We start from the raw sequence: 20474 nt of genomic DNA, 5'->3' as shown, positions 1-20474 counted from the left end.
AAAAATAGCTTTTAGTACACGGGTGTGTGTTGTATATTACAATAAATCAGTGTTGAGTCAGTCTTCCGGTTTAGTGAGCACGTGGGATGTAGTCTGTGTGTGAAGCGTTAACAGTCTTTAGTGCACAGTCATTAGTCTGTGTGGGTGTTCTGTATTATTTAATGTGCAGTGATTAGTCGTTTTGTTAGTTGGTTCGCAGTGATTAGTCGTTGTGTGTTCTTCGGCGTGCAGTGATTTAGTCTGCGAATGATGTATCCAATGTATCGTGATTGCCGTGTGTGTTATTTAATGTGCAGTGATTAGTCCCTGTATTATGCAATGTATAGTGATAATTGTGTTGTATTATTTAATGTGCGTCGATTCGTGTGTGTGTGTGTTGTGTATTATTTAATGTGCATTCGTTCGTGTCTCGTGTAGAGAGTATCCTTCAGTGTGCAGTGACTAGTCCGTGTGTTGTGAATGATTCAATGTGGAGTGATTATCCGACGCGTTTCGTGTGTGGACACGAAAAGCTGTGTGTGTGGTAACGGTGGCTTGTGGAGGTGACGAAGCGAAGCCTATTTGAGTGATTAGTATCCGTGTTGATTGTATAGCCTTTAGTGTATGAGTGAGTGAGTAGTCGATATTCGAGTGTGTGAACACGTGTGTGATAGTACGGGCAGTCATCGACTTACGAACATAGCCCGCACTTGGGAACCGGCTTCCGTGAAATATTTGGTTTTAACATTGACTTAAAGCTTGCACTTTTAAGTCCGCCTCGCTCCAGGAGTGAGTGTTTGTGTGTTTTGGGCATTTAAATACATGAAACGTTGGACTTACGAACGGGGGTCTCAGGAACTAATTGTGTTTGCAAGTCGAAGACTACTCCGTAACATGATTTTTTTCTTCGCGTCTTCTGGTTTTTCATTACGAACATGCGTTTAGATTATTCAGATTATTTTGCCGCGATACATTTGTGACCTGGTCGCTTCTGGAAACTAGCCTAATAGCTCAGTGGGTCTTACCTTGTAATATAAAAATGGTTTAGTTGCATTTGTATATAATAAGTGGTTTGTTTTACTTTTCCTATTGTGTTTTTGTATTGTTTGTTTTTGTAACATTATGACCCGCCCCTACTGGACATCTATGAAAAATAGCTTTATAGCTCTTCGGATTTCTCCAGTGTAAAAAAAATATATTCTGATTCATTAAACATTAACCGCGTAGCTTTTTTTCTCTAGATGCGTGTACCCCGGGGGGATGCGTGACGATTGTGGATGTCTATCCCACTGTCGTTCCCAGTCTCGTGTTGTGTAATATGTAGTATCTAGGCTACGCGCAGTGTTTAACATGCAGCTATTTGTCTGTGTTTAGTGTGCGTGGCTATCTAGAGAGAGACAGTCCTGTCCCACCGTAGCCTTCCATTGTTAGTGTTTTAATATTCAGGATTTAGTAGCTATTCGTCGTGTAGTGTCTAATGTGGAGTGATTCTTCCGTGTATTTTAGCGTGCAAGTAAACACGCGTAGTGGGGATAACATTGGCTGTGCATGTGAGAGTCGTGCCTCCGACAGGCGGTGCTGCCAACCAGCAGTGCTCAGGAACACCGATGCAGCACGTCGCTGTGTGACCGCGGAAATGTCCCAGGTGGGCCGTGGTGTTTTTTGGAAGAACCTCAAATCTTCATCTCTTCCCCCACCACCTCCCGCCCGTCCCCTCTTAATTGGTTCGTGGCGCACGATGGCAGCGGGCAGCCGTCGGTGGCCCATCCCAACACCGGGCATCTCGACTCTCGAAATCGTACAGTTGGGCAGACGGACATGGAGACAGAGACACATGCAGAGACGAAACACGGGAGACACACGGCGATACAGACGCGGACACGCACGGTGATATAGACACGGAGACACACGCAGAGGCACGGGGAGACGCACGCAGAGGCACGGACACGCGAGGACAGTGGCACACGCAGAGGCACATACAGAGACATGGAGACACACGCAGAGACACGGACGAACGAGGACACGGTGACACAAGAGACACAGGCAGAGGCACATACAGAGACACGGTAACACAAACACGGAGACACACGGTGACACACGCAGAGACACGGACGCACGAGGACACGGTGACACAGAGACACAGGCGGCGGCACATACAGAGACACACGCAGAGACACGGTGACACACGCAGAGACACGGACGCACGAGGACACGGTGACACAGAGACACAGGCGGAGACACATACAGAGACACACGCAGAGACACAGGACGCACGAGGACAATGTGACACAGAGACACAGGCGGCGGCACATACGGAGACACACGCAGAGACACGGTGACACACGCAGAGACACGGACGGAAGCACGAGGACATGATGACACAGACACAGGTGGAGGTACATACAGAGACACACGCAGAGACACGTACGCACGAGGACATGGTGACACAGAGACACAGGCGGAGGCACATACAGAGACACGGTGACACAGACACGGAGACACAGGCAGAAGCACACACAGACAACGAGACGCGCAGTCACGACGAGACTCGCGCGGTCGGGAAAATTCTCGTCACGGATTTTGGCAGCGCCGCCGCATGGTGCCCTTGCTCTCGATAGGATCCGTGGAGGGGGGGTGGGAGATCGTGAATTATCTTGAGCTACAAACCCAGCCAGCCACCCACCTGCGGTGATTTTCTGGTTGTGTGTGCCGCGAAGATCAAGCAAGCTCCAGAGTGTGCCGTGGAATTCTTATTCTTTAGTCTGTCATACATAATGTATAGACTACGGTTTTATATCGGCTGTAGAATTCTTATATTGGCGAGACGAAATCAAAGGTGTTTGGTGGCCACTGCTGGATCTGAGCAACTGGGGAAAGGGAGGAATTGATGATGGGAGTGAGGGCAGGCCATTGCTTGGTAAAAAAAATCTTCTGGCTTACAAACATTCGTCACGTGCTCTGTATGTAAATTGCTTAGTCTGTGTATTTAGTGTGTCGACGAGTGTGTTTGCGCAATCACGTGTGTGTGTAAACATTTGTGTTTAGCAGGAACATTGGCTGTGGAGTGGAAAGGAGCTCAGTTGTGGGTCAGGCCACTAGGACTTCCCGAGGGGCAACTCTTCCGTAGCCTTTCGTGTTTAATGACGGTTTGATTAATGTTTTTGTATATCCACGCTATACTGTGCGTATATACTTATGTCTGTGTATGGCAACGGCTCGGGGAAGCCGTCATCCAGCAGTGGACTTATCATGGACGACAATAATGAAGTGTGTATTCGACACGTGGGTACTGCTCCGTCTGCAGTATTTTAGAGTTAATTTGGCAGCCTGCGATCAAAGCTCGATCTCGGAAGCTAAGGTGACGTTCAGCCTGGCTAGTGCTTGGATGGATGACCACCACCACGTTGTGGATGGACATCGGAGTGAAGCAAAGACCATTGTCCATAATAGACTTTTTGTTGTTGTTCTTAAACCCGCCACCACCCGACACGGCAAATTAGTAAGGTTTGTCACGTAAACAGAACGTGCCAATTCGTTACGAGTACAGCAACACCGGGTGTGTTAGAGAGCAAAGCCACAACATTTACAATTTTGAGTGCGACGTTTCGCCTGTCATTAAAAACGAGCTTCATCAGGCGACGGCCAGATTTTTTTGTTGTTGTGTTGAACCGTCACGACCATTGTTGTATCGAACTTCCATGTCTCCACTGGGCCACCTTCACCAACCCGCACTGGTCGGCGTGGTGAAGTTTGGTTAAGCAGCCCCCCAAGACTCGCGGTATGGGCACGTGCTGAGCCTGTGATCCGGCAGTGGATTGCAGTGTTAACCGTAAGCCGTGCACGTGTTAAGTGTAAGCCGTTCGTCACCACGCTCTGCGACGTTCACTGTGTGCAGTCGAATGCCCTCGGGAGAGGTGCAACGCCTTTACTCTGTCGTGTTTAATGATCAGTGTCTGGCGCTCACTCTGTAGTGTTAAGAGTTCACTCTTCTTTATTATTGAAATTCAACTCGTTTACATACTCGTATATTATGCCGCATGCAAGGTTCATGCTTTGTGAGTGAGACATTCTAAATTAGTATTGATATATGGGCTATGAAGAATTAGGACCATTGCCTGAAACGTCGCACCATGGGAGCAGAAATTGAGTAATCCGTGACTTAAATTATTGGCTAGTTAAGCTCAGCCCCCCTGTGGCATTTATGTGAGAGAGAAACATTTAATCACGATTTTTGAGTCCAGACCCAAAAATAGCCAGTGCCCAGCATTACAAAAGTTGTAATAGATGAGAGTGAATAAAAAAAAAATTATTGGATAAAGTTATAGAGAAAAAAAACTTTGGAAAAGTGACAAAATCCGGCAGACGCTCCTGTCCACGATAGGTCAAGTTGATTTTGTTCAACAGGGCGAGAACTCGGGAGACCGGGCGATAGTTTCCAAAGCGCGGGACCTGGGTCGCCAAATTGACGAAAAGTAAAATCAATGTAAAGTTTGGCGTCGCGGCCCCACGAGATTCCCATCAACCTTTATTGCACCATCGCAGGGAATGCCATCACAGGGACCGTGACGGAGTTGAGTGTCATCACAATCACTAACATCGGGGCTTCAGCACGGCAGAGTTTGCCTTGAAAAAAAAACACATTACACGTACAGCATTTATTACACAAAGGGCATACTGTACTGGAAACTCCAGCGATTAACACGAGCCTAGCACAGCCAATTGACTATACATCAGCACTGATTAAACCGGACAAACATTTTTTTTGTGCCGGTGCTGCGTTGGCAGTGGCGCTCGAGCACAAATAAACAGAAGCTCAACTCAACCACAGTACTACCAGTGCCATGTGGAGGAAAAAAAAATAGGTCGTAGGTGACGTTTCGGGCATATGGCACCTTCGTCATAGCGTTGATGATGGAATGAACGGTGGTGTTGGACCATTGGGGGATACGATACAGAAATAATTTTCACTCCCATCTGCCCCCCCCCCTCTTTGTGATTTAGAATGTCCTAGTCAGGTGAAAGAAAAGATATAAACAAGGCGTAGAGATGTGACGAGATGAGAGAAAGGCGACGCACAGACAGAATTGTGGTAAAATGAGAAATCGATAAGAGAGACGAATGTGTTGAGATATATACGAGAGATATATACAAGAGATATATACAAGAGATACAGAGAAGAAGATGGGGAGCAGAGATTTAAACAAAAATGCATTTATTTTTGGTTAGTTACAGTCTTGAGGATATCAATTAGAGCTGACATTTGTTCATCCATATTCATACATCGGTGGGGGGGCGGGGGTTCTGAAGCCTTTTTGCTTAAGTTTAAGTTTGCGACACATGGGTGGAATAGCATTTCTGACGTCTTTATGTTGTTATTTAACAGTCTCCCTAGAAGCGACACTTCGGATGTCTTAAAAATGTAAAAAGGCACCGGCGGGCAACGCAGTGCGAAACGTGTGATGGAAATTGGCGAAGCGTTAAAACGCAAAGCGAGGCCTCGCCGCTCTGCTGCGAGCCTTGCTTTTACACCCGGCTTCGTTCAGAGTTAAAGTTTTCCGAAAAGCTCCCTTCAGATGCTTCACAGGGATAGTGGCGTAACCTCCGGCGTTAATTAATTTTGCTCAGCAATTAAAACTCGTCGGCTTCGGTTAATGAGGACGACTCAAAAAGGGCTCATTTGGGCGAGGAGCTGAGCGAGCCCCCGTTTTGCCGGCGTGAGAGGTGCTTCCCTTTTGTCAGCGCCGAACCTATTATTGCCTTGAGCCGAGAGATAGCAATGAGGAAGTAAGCGGCGAGCGGTTTTAAATGAGCAGCCGTTTGCTACTTGGGGGTGGTGGATGGGGTTGTGGCGGTGCAGTGGAGTTGGCGCCCTGCAATTCTGAACCACAGATCTGGCTGTCGCCTCATGAAGCTGGTTGTAATTTTTGGCGAAACATCGTACTCGGATTGTAAGTGTTGTGGATTTACTCTCCAACGCACCGGTGTGCTGTACCAGTAACGAATTTGGCCACGTTCTGTTTACGTGACGACCCTTACTAATTGGCTGTGTCGGGTGGTGGCGGGTTTAACGAAACATATTTACTCGATCTAACCCACCAAAAAAACCTGTATTATGGATTCTGAACCTGATTGACACGCGTTCAAATTCGTTTAATTTAACTTTGACTCCTTGGCCGTAGCCGACGTCGATGGTCGGTCATATCTGAACCGGTCTGGGGTGCGCCCTTCGCTAAACCTGCGCTGACCAGTGTGGTGAAGTATCCTCATGCGACCCCGTTTGAGTGGCACGGCACGGCGAGGCTTTGATCCAGTCGTGAAGCGGAAACGGGCATTTGTGTGCATTAGAAGGACTCCTCTACTTAAGAACCAGTTGGTTTCCAGAGGTCTGTTCGTAAGTCGATTTGTGCGCGAGTCCGTCTTTGCTCCGGTCGATTCAAACACGTTGTACGGCGCGTGCACTAAACACGGATGCTGTAATTTAAACGTATGGGCGCAGTTAGCACACAGTCGCCTGTGCCTTGGCCCATTGGATTAAGTTGATTCATTCCTACGATTGTAGCACACGGGTCGTGCCATAGCCAATGGCTTCCACGTGTTGGCAAAATGCCGGTGAAATTGCGGCGCGCACGAGCGGGGGGTGGATTACTTTCAGCCCCGGGTGAGATCTCGACACGCGTGAGCTGCTAGAGACCTCGGTAAGAAATATTGACAAAGGACGACAAGTGGTTCTGTGTACGGTCTCGGCACGGAGCTTGAGCCGATCAGGCACACACACACACACAACGGAGCTGGTGTTCCCACTCTGTTCGGTGCATGGTCTTGGCACGGAGCTTGAATCGATCACACACACGCAACGGAGCTTGAGCCGATCGCACACACACACACAACACAGCTCGTGTTCCCACTCCCTTCCAGTTGTAATTTTTTTATACACACTGGAGGAATCCGATGAGCCGTAAAGCTCTTTTTCCAAGGTGTCCAGTAGAAGATTTCCCATGGTGCATCCACTAAACCCCCCCCCCCACCCCCCCCAAAACACTCGGCAGTTCCTACACAGTGCTGTTTCTTGTCGTATTTGTTACACTCGTTTTTTATCGTCCCATTTGTCCCATGTCGGCAACAGTGGTGCTCCCGGATTATTTTCCCTTCGATTTGCTTTCTGTTTAGACCACGTGTTTAGGGTGGCGGTGAACCGCCGCGTTTTATTTTGTTCGCACTCGCGTGGGACGCGTGCTTCCTCCGGCAATTGCCTAATCTCATGTTCACAGTCGTAGGCTTCGCGAGTATTGCACTTTTTGCCCGCATCCGTCAGTGCACGAGCAGCGAAAATGAACGTGGATGAAGGACAAAGCGGTGGGTTTATATCACCAACGTGATGTTCAACTTTGTGCATAGGTGTGACTTTGCTCCATTCACACAATGGCAGTGTTCCTGATGCCTCTTAAGCCCGAATGGAAAACTGTTTGATGTTTTCGCAGCAGTAAGCTAAGAGTAAAAGCCTCTTTGCAAGTTATTCTGATGAAAGAGCTGCAAATTGATGATGCTCCTCTGGCCTCGTGTGTCTGTTTGGTTGTTTGCCCTACAGCAAACCAGATGCAGAATTATTCATTTATCCGTCGGTCAATCAGAATTGGTTGTCATGCTGCTCGCAATACATGCCCAATTCGAGCTTGTGACAATCCATTATTTAGTATGTATGCAAAGTGGATATTGCTGACGTTAAATCAAGGCTAGCAGAGAATTGAGACGGTCTACTTTGGGCAAGCAGGTTAAATGGTAAGGGAAGGCTCTACATGGGCTGTACAAAGCACTTGGTATGACGGTAGCCAGCACGTTACATGGGAAGGGTTTACAGGGGCTGTTTAGAGCGCCTGGTATGACGGTAGCCAGCACGTTACATTGGAAGGGTTTACAGGGGCTGTATAGGGCGCCTGGTATGACGGTAGCCAGCACGTCACATTGGAAGGGTTTACAGGGGCTGTTTAGAGCGCCTGGTATGACAGTAGCCAGCACGTTACATGGGAAGGGTTTACAGGGGCTGTATAGGGCGCCTGGTATGACGGTAGCCAGCACGTTACATTGGAAGGGTTTACAGGGGCTGTTTAGAGCGCCTGGTATGACGGTAGCCAGTACGTTACATTGGAAGCGAGGGTTTACAGGGGCATGCATACAGCGGCTGATGTGATGGTAGCTTGCACGTTACATGGGAAGGGAGGGTTTACAGGGGCTGCATATTATTCAAGCAGGGTCATTTTATAAGCACAATAAATATACAAATATAACTACAATAGGCTCTCAATTATCCACATGCGGTTTATCCATTTGGCGGATTAACTGCGTACCTGAGTTTTTTACGTAAATTAATAACTCATAAATATTCCCGCAAGCCAAAATTTGTCATCTAAAAACAGTTCCACATTGTCATTCTTAGAAATGTTTACGACAAGTAAACATTTCCAGTTAATCCAAAATCCACGTGACTCCCCTCTACAGTACAGTAGTTGCATATCTTTACAACAGTGGCCGGAGTTGGATTGACGCTGATTGGCATGGCTCTGCTATCATCCACTTAGTGGGCGGGAGTCTTCTGCGCGGGAACAGGAACGTGTTATTATCACTCAGCACGAAAATCGATTGGTTCGATCGATATTAGTGGTTTTTGGCGTAGAGATCCGGGGGAAATGGATGTTTTTGGATTATCCGCGATTTTGAATTATCCGCGACCGTCCTCTTCGTCACTAGCTCGGATAATCGAGAGTCGACTGCATAATAATAATAATAATAGACAACCAGAGGCAAAAGAGTCGCTGGTGAATCGAATCGCGGCCTTGACCAGTGACTATTTGCTGAATGTGGCACGGGGAAAGGGAACGATGAACTGATTGCACTCCTAGAAGCAAGCCTTTGATACGCGACGGTGCATCGCCGTGCCAGGCCTTGTACGGCAAATAGCCTTTCACACGGAGCGGCCAAACAGCAATCTTTTTGTGCTGGGAGCCTCGGCTCGGCGCTCCGAGTGCAATTTTTCCGCGAGACTTTTGTAGCCCGTGCAGATGCTCGTGCCACAGCCCCGCAGCGAGCGGCGATCTGCGGCTATCCGTTCCTTGCGAGCCAGAGAATACGCGTGACGAGCACGTGCGGTAAAGCGGTGATAACAGCCGGAGCGGAGGACGCGTCGTGCCGTTTTTCTCGAGAATTAAAAGGGACGCGGCGGGAAAGTAAGACGTGCCGTGAAATGTTTCGGTCATTTTTGAGGAGCGGGAGAGAAAAAAAAATAAATGAATGGAAATTACATGACATTCATGGGCATGTAAATGTGCAAAGAGTGTGGACCGTACAGTAACGTCACGCAGATATTTGAGATGCTGGCCGGTGCTTGGGCAGCTGACCAAACAGGTTGTCATAGTGCTGGTGGGGCTACTGGTGGGCAAGGAGAGGGCAGTGCGTTAAAATATCCACCGTTGTACTGAACTCTTCAGTGCTTCCGCATCGGTGTTCTTTCGCCTTCGGTCTGGTCGAATAGCCCCCCCCAACCTGCCAGGTGTAGGGAGGCCATCGTCCAGCGGCGGATTGACAAAAGGGCCGCATGTGTACGCGGGTACAACCACTCTTCCGAGATGTCCAGCCCGTATGGAAGAGTGCTTTTACATATTCTTTGGGTCTTTCGGTAAAGCCACGTAGATAGAAAAAAAAATAACAAAAATCTAAAGCACGACGTTTCGATCGCAACACAGGCAATCGTCTTCAGGCGAACGAAACGTCGTGATTTTGATTTTTGTTATTTTTTCTATCTGCGTGGCTTTACCGAAAGACCCAAAACATATGAATTCCTGCAGTCATGAAAGCTTTAAGTCAAGATTTAGTGCTTTTACAATTTGACTTACCAGGTAAATCCCACCGAGCCATGAGCCCTTTTTTCAGAGGTGACCTGGCCACCCAAGACGATAGCTAGTAAAAAAAAAAGTGGCTTATATCATTGTCACACGTGGGAACATTTTCTTGTAGCAGCCGAATGACCCTAAACGCACGTCGTTTCCAAATGTGGAGGGCAAAAACCGGAGGACCCGGAGAACAATTCACGCGACCACCACGGGGAGAGAGAATACACGCGGACTCCCAATATACAACGTGCATCAGAAGGGTCAGCATCGATCCACGACCGCACGCATACCAGGCGAGGGAGAGAATGTTTCCTCGCCACCGTGACGCCCCCAGTAGTCCCAATGCGTGGATTTTCCTCCGGGTCCCCCCCCCCGGTTTTCCCCCCTCCACGGTTAAGAATCAACGTCGCGCGTTTTAGAGCGTATTTGGCTGCCGCTATAAATTGTAATTCGTAAAAGCCAGGTCGCTTCTGAAAAATAGATGTATATAGCAGCTCAGTAGGGGCCTTAACTTGCTTAAAACAAAAAATAGTTTTATAGTTTAGTTTGTTCGAAGCCCCTGCTGGCGCGGGAGAGCCCAGATGGCGGTGACGAGGCCCGGGTGAAAGGCAGCGCAAGTCGTAGCGAGCGAGCGGCAGGCAGCGGCGCTCGCAAAGGGACAAAGACAATGAGAGCCGCATTCAAATTACCAGACCGCTTAATTGTCACCGCCGTAATCGTCTTCTTTCAGCCGCATTCGATCCACTGCTGGATGAAGGCCAACCCCTCCCACTACCCGCCCCTCCCCCCCCCATCGTTGATCGTGGGATTTGAAGAAAAAAAATCCAGCCATTCTAAATCCACTAACGCCTGAAGGCCTTCGTCCCCGTAGTATGTCAGCTGTGGGGATTCTGTGACCATACTTCACCACGCAGGTCGGTGCGGTTTGGCGAATGGGCTGGTTGCCCAGGACCGATTCCGATTTTGCTGGCACACTGACCTTAGCCACGGCCGGTAATCGAACTCGGTTCATCGTGCAACGCACGAACCGCCACTGCACCACCACTCCCACCGCCGCCCCCCCCCCTCTTCCCTCCCCCACAACGCCCTCCCCAAGCTGCTGTCACCTCTCGCGAGCATGCGTTGTAATAATACGGCGAGTGCTGGCACGCGAGACCGGATTTCGTGGTTCCGTCTCCTCCTCCATTCCTCTGTCTGACGTAGCTCGCGACGAGACAATGTTGGGGTTGTACAGCAGCTAGGTGCAACTGCATCTCAAGATGCTTTACAGAACCGATGGGTTCTATGTCTTTTTTTAGAGAGAAAGGTACATTCGGTCGGGTAAAGAAAGGGAAGGGTTCGTTTCGTGGACTTGAACAGGAGCAGACAGTCGATGGGTCTCTCTCCTGGAGTGTATTATTGGTCCCTGTGTGAGTCGATTGGTCTCTCTGTGAGTCTATCCCTGTCTGCGTGAGCCTATACAATCGCGTCTATTTACGTAGCTTCTGAATATAGCGGCCTCCTAAGACGATGTACAGAAATGGTGGGCATAATGTATCGTCTATTTGTAGCACGTAAGCGGCAATGGCAGTACAGCGGTGGCATGATTTTGAATCTGTCTGCGTGGAGCTGGGTTGTCACCTCCTACATTTCTAACGACAGTTTGGTTCCCTTCCAGTGGTGTGGAGTTAATAATTTTATTTTACCATGGCGGGGCAATTTTTTTGTGGACTCGTTTGCAACCGGCCTCTTGACCATCAAACTCCTGGCGAACGCTCGACAATGCTGGCCCAACAACGGGTGGCCGGACCCACGTCCCAAAACCCGGGATCTCGGCGACGCCAGGATCTCGGCGACGCCAGGATCTCGGCACGCTTTTGGCAGCGGTCTTCGGCCCGTTTCGAAGGGGACGCCGGCGGGGGGACGGGAGACTTTGGAGCGCGGGAAAAAAAAAAAAGCGCACGACACTCGGGCGCGGTTTTCGTTCGACGAGGAGAGGGTGAACGCTGTCGGTCGCCGGGAGGGCGTCGGAAAATTAAAGCGTTTCAAGGGCGCCACGATTTGGTCGTCCCACGTGTTCTGAGCGTTGAAGTTCAGGGGCGGCGGTTGGAAACAACAGAGCGAAGGTTGCAAGGTCGAGGTCGGGTTACTGCCTGCCTGTAATCTCCCCCCCCCCCTACCCACCCACCGCAATCTTATCGGAAGAGCAGGCAATGAGCGATTATGAAGGCTTGGGCTCCGTTATATGCTCGGGCCACCGAGTAGGAATGACGGGTCGAGCTTTTAGGCGGCGCCGTTTCGTATCATTTGTTTGTTTGTTAATGCCGATGAACCGCAAGTCCGCTTGTCAAATCCGCGCACACGTTAAGGCATTTTTTTTTTTCATCTAGCCACGAGTAAGGGGAGCATGTGCAGTGCTTTATTTCAGCCAGAACGATACCAGAACGCCGTTCGCGGAATTGTTTTTTGCGCGGATCCATTCCCTCCCTCCCTAAGGATATAGGGTACGGTTATAGAGGGTGCAATAATATAGGATTATTATGGACAGGAATATCTCCCAACTCCAGTGGAGTGTCGTGCATTACGCCGATAACTCCCGATGGCAAAGGGACATATAAAAGTGAGAACATTTTCTTGGACCCCTGTAAGCGGAATCGGTCTCACTTGACGACTATTTGCTACGTGAAATCTCCGCTGGGTTGCCTTAACGCAGCCTCTGTTTACCCGCTGGTTTAAGAGTAATTGAAATGTACGAATGTAAGTGCACGAGCGCTTTGCATGCCTGCGCTGGGAGCTCCCCCGTGCAAACGGTGCAGAGCGAAAACCGGCAGATGGTGCGGTTTGCCTCGTTGGTTGCACGTAAATGAAACGACGTTTCTGTTCCGAATGTCTCCGCCGCACGCGTGTATATGCGACGGCGACGTGGGGATAGGGCAACGCATCGCCGTCGATTGTCGGCGCTCATCCTCGGCGCATCGCTTGTCGAGAGGCGAGGGCGGCGACAGCGTCGCGACAGCGTCGCAACAGCACTCCTGAAGCAGCATTCCGTGTGACCTGACCTTGAGTTATGAGGCGTCTGTGGCAACCAGCTGTTTCAATGTAGTCACCCCGCCGCCCCCCCCTCCCTCTCCGTTCTTCCACCATTAACCCCCCCCCCCCCCTGCCGCATCTGAGCCGCTTGATCAAGGAAACCGTGAAAATGGAAATTATACCGCTGACATTATTTATTTATTCTCCCCTCCTCCCCCCCCCCCGTTAATTTCGACCGTGGATCCTTATCGGGCTTTAGTTTTCTTCAGCATGCGGCGCTTTTTGTTGTTGCTTTGAGTCGTTTTTCCAAACCGTGTCTCTCATCCCCGGCGCTACCTTTTCCCCCCCCCCCATCTCTTCAAAGTCCCACCGCGTTCCTGCCGAGTTTTGCGCGCATACGGACGGTCCTCGACTTACGAGCACGAACCGTTCCGCGGGGAACGGTTCGTAAGTCGGAACACAATAATGCACCGTATTTAAATGCCCACAAAAACGACAAAGGTCTGGTTCATAGCGTAGCGCGCTAACCGCTACACTTCCGCTGCCCTTATATGCCCACACACACAAACACTCACTCCCAGCACGAGGCCGACTCATCACATCCATACTCTTTGGTTCTTTCGGTAAAGTCACGTAGGTAGAAACATAATAGATCACGACGTTTCGATCGCAACACAAGCAACCGTCATCAGGTGGGACAACCCACAGCAAGAAAAAAACTGCTGAAGTTTTCAGCGGTTTTTTTCAGCAGTACTTCAGCAGTTTTTGCTGTGGTTGTCCCACCTGATGATGATTGCTTGTGTTGCGATCGAAACGTCGTGATATATTATTTTTCTACCTACGTTGACTTTACCGAAAGAACCACAGAGTATGAATTCCTGCAGTCACGAAAGCTTCAAATCAAGATCATCACATCTTGCGGAGGACAAAATAGTTCCGCGGTTTAATTTGCAAGTGAGAGTTTGCGTTTTAAGTCGATGTCACTAAGCAAATATTTCATGGAAGTTGCTTCGTAAGTGTGGGGTGTTCGTAAGTGTGGGTGTTTGTAAGTGCGGGGTGTTCGTAAGTCGGGTGTTCATAAGTCGGGTACACTGTATACTGACAGCCCGCGCTTGCATTATTAGCGCTACTAAATCCCGTGCGATGAAGTGGGCATCGAGGGTGGCTGGCTTGTGATGTCGCTCCGGTAGATTTCCCCATTTTGTGTTGATGGTCGTTTGCTACGGAAAACGGGCCAAAGCCTTAACGCGTCAAGAACGAAAAAAAACCCAGCGAGATGGTGCACGTTAATAGAAATCATACAGGAGAACACCCTCATAACGATGGTAATTGGTTCCCCGTAGCCAGTTGTTAGGTGATTTGTTCGTTAAGCGAGTATAGGAAATGCATGTTAAAGACTTTATTCGTTCTGATAGCATCAAATATTACCCTTCTTCACCCAAATAAATGTGAACATTGGATATTAACACGTAAAGATACTAACAACATTATAAACACGTAATAAATATTAATCGACTCGTACAAACTAGAGATGTATATCCAGAATGTTGAAATTATTTCGCACGCCGTACGTAGCCGTGCTGTGCCGATCGGAGGCGCGGGGGAAGGACACCATCAAGCTATGGGTCTCTGTGCGAGTCGATGGGTCTCTGTGCGAGTCGATGCACGTACGTGTGAACGTCTTTCGCGCGTGCCGTGCGTGACCGTAGCGTCCTGAGCGGAGGTGCGGTGGTGGGGGGGTAGAAGGCTGGGTAGCCGTACAATAAAGATTGAGAGTCACTGCTTCAACCACTGACCCACTCGGCCAATTTCTGCTTTATTGGTGTCCACAAAAACAATGGCCTGCCACGCGAGGCTTATAAATCAGAATTATTTCATAGGCCTTCAATGGCAGCCGTTATAACCGCTCGCCAATTTCATTTTAGGGGTTCTCGGTGACCAGTGCGGATGGGTGGGAGCAGCAAGTTGAAGGTTTTTTTATTGATTGCGCTGCGTCCGCACGGTGCATCGTTAGGGTTATTTGTTTGTTTCCGTAACGTCGGGAGGCGGGGTGTGCGAGTGCTGTATCTTCTGTCGCTTGGGGGACGCCGCGCTCGCTTGTGTGGGTTTGAGGCCTCCCGTTCGTTTCATTTTCCATTGTTGCGGCAGGCAGGCTGGCTGGCTGGCTGTCAAGAGCGTGGATTGTGATATAATCATTGCGCTTCTGGCCATCGGACGTATGTACGTACGTTGGTCTTCTTTCGCACCGTACGTAGCCAACCGTGCTATGCTTGTGTATGTATGTTGAACTTCTTTTCCACTGTACGTAGCTAACCATGTAAATGTATGTATGTTAAACTTCTTTCGCACCGTACACAGCCAACCATCATATGCATGTGCGTCTGTTGAATTTCTTCCGCACCGTACATAGCCGTCTGTGCTAATCGGAGGTGCGGGGGGAACACATCCTGCAGTGATTCGTCTTAGGAAAGTGCGGCTTACGTGCGCTCAGGGTGTGCGAGTGTCTCAACGATACCAGTGTAGAACAACAGCAATGTTGTTTTGAATAGTGGCCATAACTTTATAATCGGCAGTAAACAATGGACACTTGTTTGCTTCCATTGTGTAGGATTCGCGCAGATATACGTCCGCAATAGCTGGCAGTTGCCGGATGGCTGTCGCGGTGGCGAGATGTTACCGAGTTTGCGGTGTCATCCTCTCTCCCCATGGTCGCGTGCATGTTTCTCCGAGCTCCCGCTCCGGTTTTCCCCTCCACATTTAGAATCTACGTCACGCCTTCAGAGTATTTGGCTGCTGCGCATTTCCACACCATAAGCCACCTTGTTGTTGAGCTATCATTTGCGATAGCCAGGTCACTTCTGTGGATTGACCGTGGCTGCGAATGACGATGATCGTTATCTTTCAGCGGTGTCATCCGTTCGGAGTAGAGTACAAGAACACTCTAGATTGAATCCGTCATCACCAGCAGCATCATCATCAGCAGCAGCAGCAGCGGCTATGATGAATCCACTGCTGGATGAAGGCCTCCCTAAGCCATTGCCATGTATGATGGCCCTTTGGTTTAACAGTTCTATCGAGGAGATGGGCCATCAAACCCCCCCTCGTTTCCGACGGTCGGCCTCCGGCCTCGCTGGCGGAGCACCGCTGTTGCACACGTGGCTGACCGTGCCCGGCGACGGGGTTTGTTCTATTTTCGGTTTGTATACAACCTCGTCATGAGCTTTTGACAGGTGTAACCATGGTGGGCTCTCGCATGATCTCAGGCGTGCGGTTATTGCCGCAAATCAGATTAATTGCGCACCTGAGATTTTGACCTAAATTTATAATTAGTGGATTTTTTTTTTCTTGAGCCCAAATTCATGTTTATTCAAACAGTTGTACATTGTTATTCTTGGAAATGTTTAATACAAATCAAGTGTTTAAACTGAACACATATGTTGCTCCGATTCATCCGAAATCCACCTAAATGCCTCTACAGTACAGGAGTTGCATATCTACAGTACAGGAGTTGCATATCTTTACAATAGTGGGGCGGAGTTTGATTGATGTTCATTGGCGTGGCTCTGCTATCATCCACTCTGCGGGCGGGAGTCTTCTGCTCGGTGGGAGCCAGGAAAGTGTTATCACTGAGCAGGCACGCGCATCATCGACCGGTCGACCGTTAGCTTTTGGCATGGAAATCCGTGGAAATTTATATTTTTGGATTATCCGCGATTTTGAATTATCATGCGGCTGTCCTCCCCATCATCGGCGCGGATAATCGAGAGTCTACTGCGTATAAATAGATATAGAGAGAGAACGTTTATCTCCCATGTGGGGGGGGTGGGAGTCGGTTGTCTTCTCGCGGTCGCCCCACCTGTCACACGTTGTTCGTGTTTTTTCGCGTCGCCTTAAAGCCGCCGTTGATTTGAATCGGAACGAACTCTGCATTGCCGGACGCGAGAGCAGGATCCAGCCTCCGCGTGGGGCGTCTCGTCGTTGTGCTTTGACGGCAATGTCACCCGATGATTTTGGGCGCAGTGCTTAGCACTTTTGCACTTGACTAACTGCGCTCGATTGCTTTATTTTTTTGCACGGATAAAAACAGTGATGAGATAGCCGCGTGCCTGAGACACCCAGTTAGTTAGTTCAGCCCCTATGGAACATGAGGCCGCAATGAGCTCCCTCCCACTTCTTCCTGTCCTTGGCGACGTGTTGAGCCTCGCCCCAAGAGAGGCTGATCGCTGCCACCAGCTCCGTCCTTCACCGTCTTCCGCCAGGCGGTCTCGGCTCTCCCAGGTCTCCTTTTGCCCGGTGGTGTCGGGGACATTTTTTGGTATTCACCTCAAGCCGTCAGGGCCGAGGGGGTTGATGGCCTATCACCTCGATGGACCGTTAAACCAAAGGGACCATCGGAGGTGGCCGTGGCTTTTCCTGCACGGATAACATCAGCGGCGAGTGATCTCTCAACCGCTCCAGGGCCCCCCTCCCACGACCCCACCGCCACCCCACCCTCGACCAACCGGCAAGTGGCCCAGGCTTGGTGGGTCAAGGTATGGTCACGCGGCCTGCACGACCGACAGAGCGTGGGGAGAGGCTTTCATCCAGCGGTGGATTCACAAAGGGGGACGTAAAACGTCTCTTTTTAAACCGCGGCACTTGGGCAGCGTCCGCACATGGTGCCGAAACGTTCCGGCGCGTTAATAAACATGTCGGAGGAATTGGTGTTTCTTGCTCGCGTGTGCCGTGGGAGAATTGTTTTGCCCACCAGCCAGGAATAAAATGTTTCCCGCATGAATAATATTGTGAGTGTTCGAGCTGTGTTATTTACACGCTCGGCAATGCCGGTGCTTGTAGTGCTTTAAAATAATAAATTGCGACCTTGCAGCCGTTTGTCGCAATCCACTGCTGGATGAAGGCCTCCCAATGCTGTGTCGGTAGTGGGGCCTGCTTGATCATACTTCGCCACGCTGGTCGATGCAGGTTTGTGAAAGGGCGCCCGTAGCATCGTACGCCAACCGCTGCGCCACCACTCCCCCCCCCCCCCCCCCCCCCCCCCCGCCGAACCTGTTCATACAGCGAACAACTCAAGATTGAGCGTATTGGTCTCGGACAGAATATGGACGCTGGCATGTCCGGTCTGCTCAGCACCCGAGTCTTGATTGAGAGCCGTTCGTATTGAACGCTGAATTGCACGTTTTAAAGCTGTGCTCAACCCCCGTTTGCTTTTTGTTTCCCTCGCAGGATATCGAGCGCTCCCCAAGCTCGCGATGGCCCCGGCAAGATCTCCATGACCGATAGCGAGAAGAGAAGAGAAGAGAGAGGGAGAGAGAGAAAGCCCCGACCTAATTCACGACAATAAGGTTCATGCCTTGCGCGTTCCCCGCCCGGCAATAAAAAAAATTAAGGCGGGGCGGGGGGGGGGGGTGGCGGGCGGGCGGGGGTCGAACAACCGCGTAAAAAATCGAGTTATGAAAAAAATTAGCCGGTCCTTGCGAAAGTCCTTCCGCCTGAAGAGGAGCCGAGAGGAGGAGGAGACGGCGCCGGGAGCCTGCCACGAGCACGAGGGGCGGGAGGCCGCGACTGGCGTCGTCGTCCGTGGCGACGGAGGGGCGGACGGCGACGAGGACGACGCGAAGGGCCGAGCGAAGGGCGGCGAGGGCTTCATGGGCACCCTGCGGAGGCGCCTCTCCTCCAGGCAGAGGGGCCGCGGGAAGGACGGCGACCGAGCGGCCCCCTCCCCCCCCGCGGCGGGGGCGGCCGCCGTCACGTGGGCCGGCGTCCCCTCGCCCGTCCCCGCGCCGCCGACCAACGGCGAGCGGCCGCCCCGGGCCCGCTGGTCTCCCGCGTCGTCGGCGTCGGCGTCGTCGTCGCTGTCGCTGTCGACGGGCAGCCGCAGCGACCCCGCCGCGTCCCCCCCCTTCTCCGCGTCCCCGCCGGAGGCGAACGGCTCGAGGCGGGCCGGGGAGGCGGGCCGCTTGGCGGCACGGGCTCCTGCCGCGGGCGCGGATGTCGCGCCCCGACCGCACGCCCGCTCCGAGGGCCGCCGGTGCGACGGGCTGAACGAGAACGTGCCGACGGACGACGGAACCGCCGCCGCCGCCGCCGGAGTGCCTTTTCCCGAGTCTATGCACGCCAGGATGGAGTGCGGCGGTGGCGGCCTCCGCCTGGAGCTGAGGCTGCCCGGCTCGCCGACGGCAAACGGCCTCGACTGCAACGACAACCCGACGGGGCCGTGTGTCCCCGGGGCCGACGCGGGCCCGGGGGACTTTTCCGAGGCGCGCAAGGCCGACGTCGAGGACATGGAGGAGGAGGAGGAGGAAGAGGAGGAGGAGGAGGAGCGCAGCTCGCCGTCGTCCTGTGCAATGCTGCAGTCCGAGTCCGACCTGGAGGACCGGGGCACGCTGTGCAAGGCGAACGACAATTTGCCTCCCACGCACGCGCCGGACGAATACCGCGACGTGTCGGCCGGCGGCACGGGCACCGAGGATGCCGTGCCACCGCCGGAGGAGGCAGACTCGCGCCGCGGTACGGGAGCGGCGTGTGCCAACGGCGCGGACCGCTCGCACGTCGACGCGCGCCGCGACCGGAACGTGAATCTGCCCGGCGGCGCCGCGCGGCCGGGGCCGCGCGGCTGCCCCTTGGCGGGGCCGCGCGTCGCGCCGTGCGACGGCGGCGTCGGTGACGGCACGGGGACGCGGCGTCCGGGCGCGGGACGCTCCCCGGGCGAGCGCCGCGCCGGGCCGGGCGCGGGAGCGGCGCCGCTGGACACGGGGGCCGTGCCGCCGGGCGCTTGCCGCCTGTACGAGGGCGCCGGCAGGGCGGCGGCCACCAGCCTCACGGAGGAGCTGAAGAAGCTGGCGCGGCACGGCTGGTACTGGGGGCCCGTGACGCGGCAGGAGGCGGAGGAGAAGCTGGCGGCGCTGCCCGACGGCGCCTTCCTGGTGCGCGACAGCTCGGACGAGCGCTACCTGCTGAGCCTGAGCTTCCGGTCGCGCGGGCGCACGCTGCACACGCGCGTCGAGCACTCCAACGGGCGCTTCAGCTTCTACGAGCAGCCCGAGCTGGAGGGCCACGCTTCGGTGGTGCAGCTCGTCGAGAGCTCGGTGCGCGACTCGGAGATCGGCGCCTTCTGCTACTCGCGCTCGCGCTTCCCCGGCTCGGCCACGTACCCCGTGCGGCTGACGACGCCCGTGTCGCGCTTCATGCACGTGCGCTCGCTGCAGTACCTGTGCCGCTTCGTCATCCGCCAGAGCACGCGCATCGACCTCGTCCGCAGCCTGCCGCTGCCCAACAAGATGAAGGACTACCTGCAGGAGAAGCACTACTGAACGGCGCCGCCACCGCTCAAGGTAGCGTCACGCCCCCCCCCCCCCCCCCCCCCCGCTCAACGTGCGTGCGGGTCGAGCCGCGTGGCGCAAGGCCATCGCGGCGCGCACGAGCGCGACGGCTCCGGCGGGGTTTTTTCGGACCTGTGCGGTGGTTTCGCCGGAGGAGGAGGAGGAGGAGGAGCGACGTTGAGACCGCGCAGCAGCTGTGAACAAATCGAGTTAGGAAAAAAAATAAAAAAAATGTCCGCGCGCACCAATGATGCAGGACGTGTGGGGGAAAGTCACGTGACGATCC

General features: G+C 52.4%; 1 protein-coding gene across 4 annotated transcripts in view; it reads left to right on the top strand.

Moving 5' to 3' along the window:
* LOC116954052 (uncharacterized) overlaps window positions 1–20474 on the top strand; it is a 44337-nt gene that overhangs the window by 12020 nt on the left and 11843 nt on the right. For 2 of the 4 annotated variants that reach the window (XM_076052095.1, XM_032974461.2), the window contains exon 2: window positions 18093–20200. In XM_076052095.1, the coding sequence (XP_075908210.1) occupies window positions 18320–20179 (1860 nt within the window). In that variant the 5' untranslated portion in view covers window positions 18093–18319 and the 3' untranslated portion in view covers window positions 20180–20200. Of the gene's footprint in view, window positions 1–1551; window positions 1625–18092; window positions 20201–20474 lie in introns of all 4 variants that reach the window. The other 2 variants (XM_076052094.1, XR_012929606.1) reach the window with 2 other exon arrangements.

The sequence above is a fragment of the Petromyzon marinus genome, chromosome 54 (assembly GCF_048934315.1).
Source record: "Petromyzon marinus isolate PM22_M1 ecotype Great Lakes invasive population chromosome 54, UKy_Petmar_22M1.pri1.0, whole genome shotgun sequence".
Lineage (NCBI taxonomy): Eukaryota > Metazoa > Chordata > Hyperoartia > Petromyzontiformes > Petromyzontidae > Petromyzon > Petromyzon marinus.
This window is presented reverse-complemented; position numbering and strand designations above follow the sequence as displayed.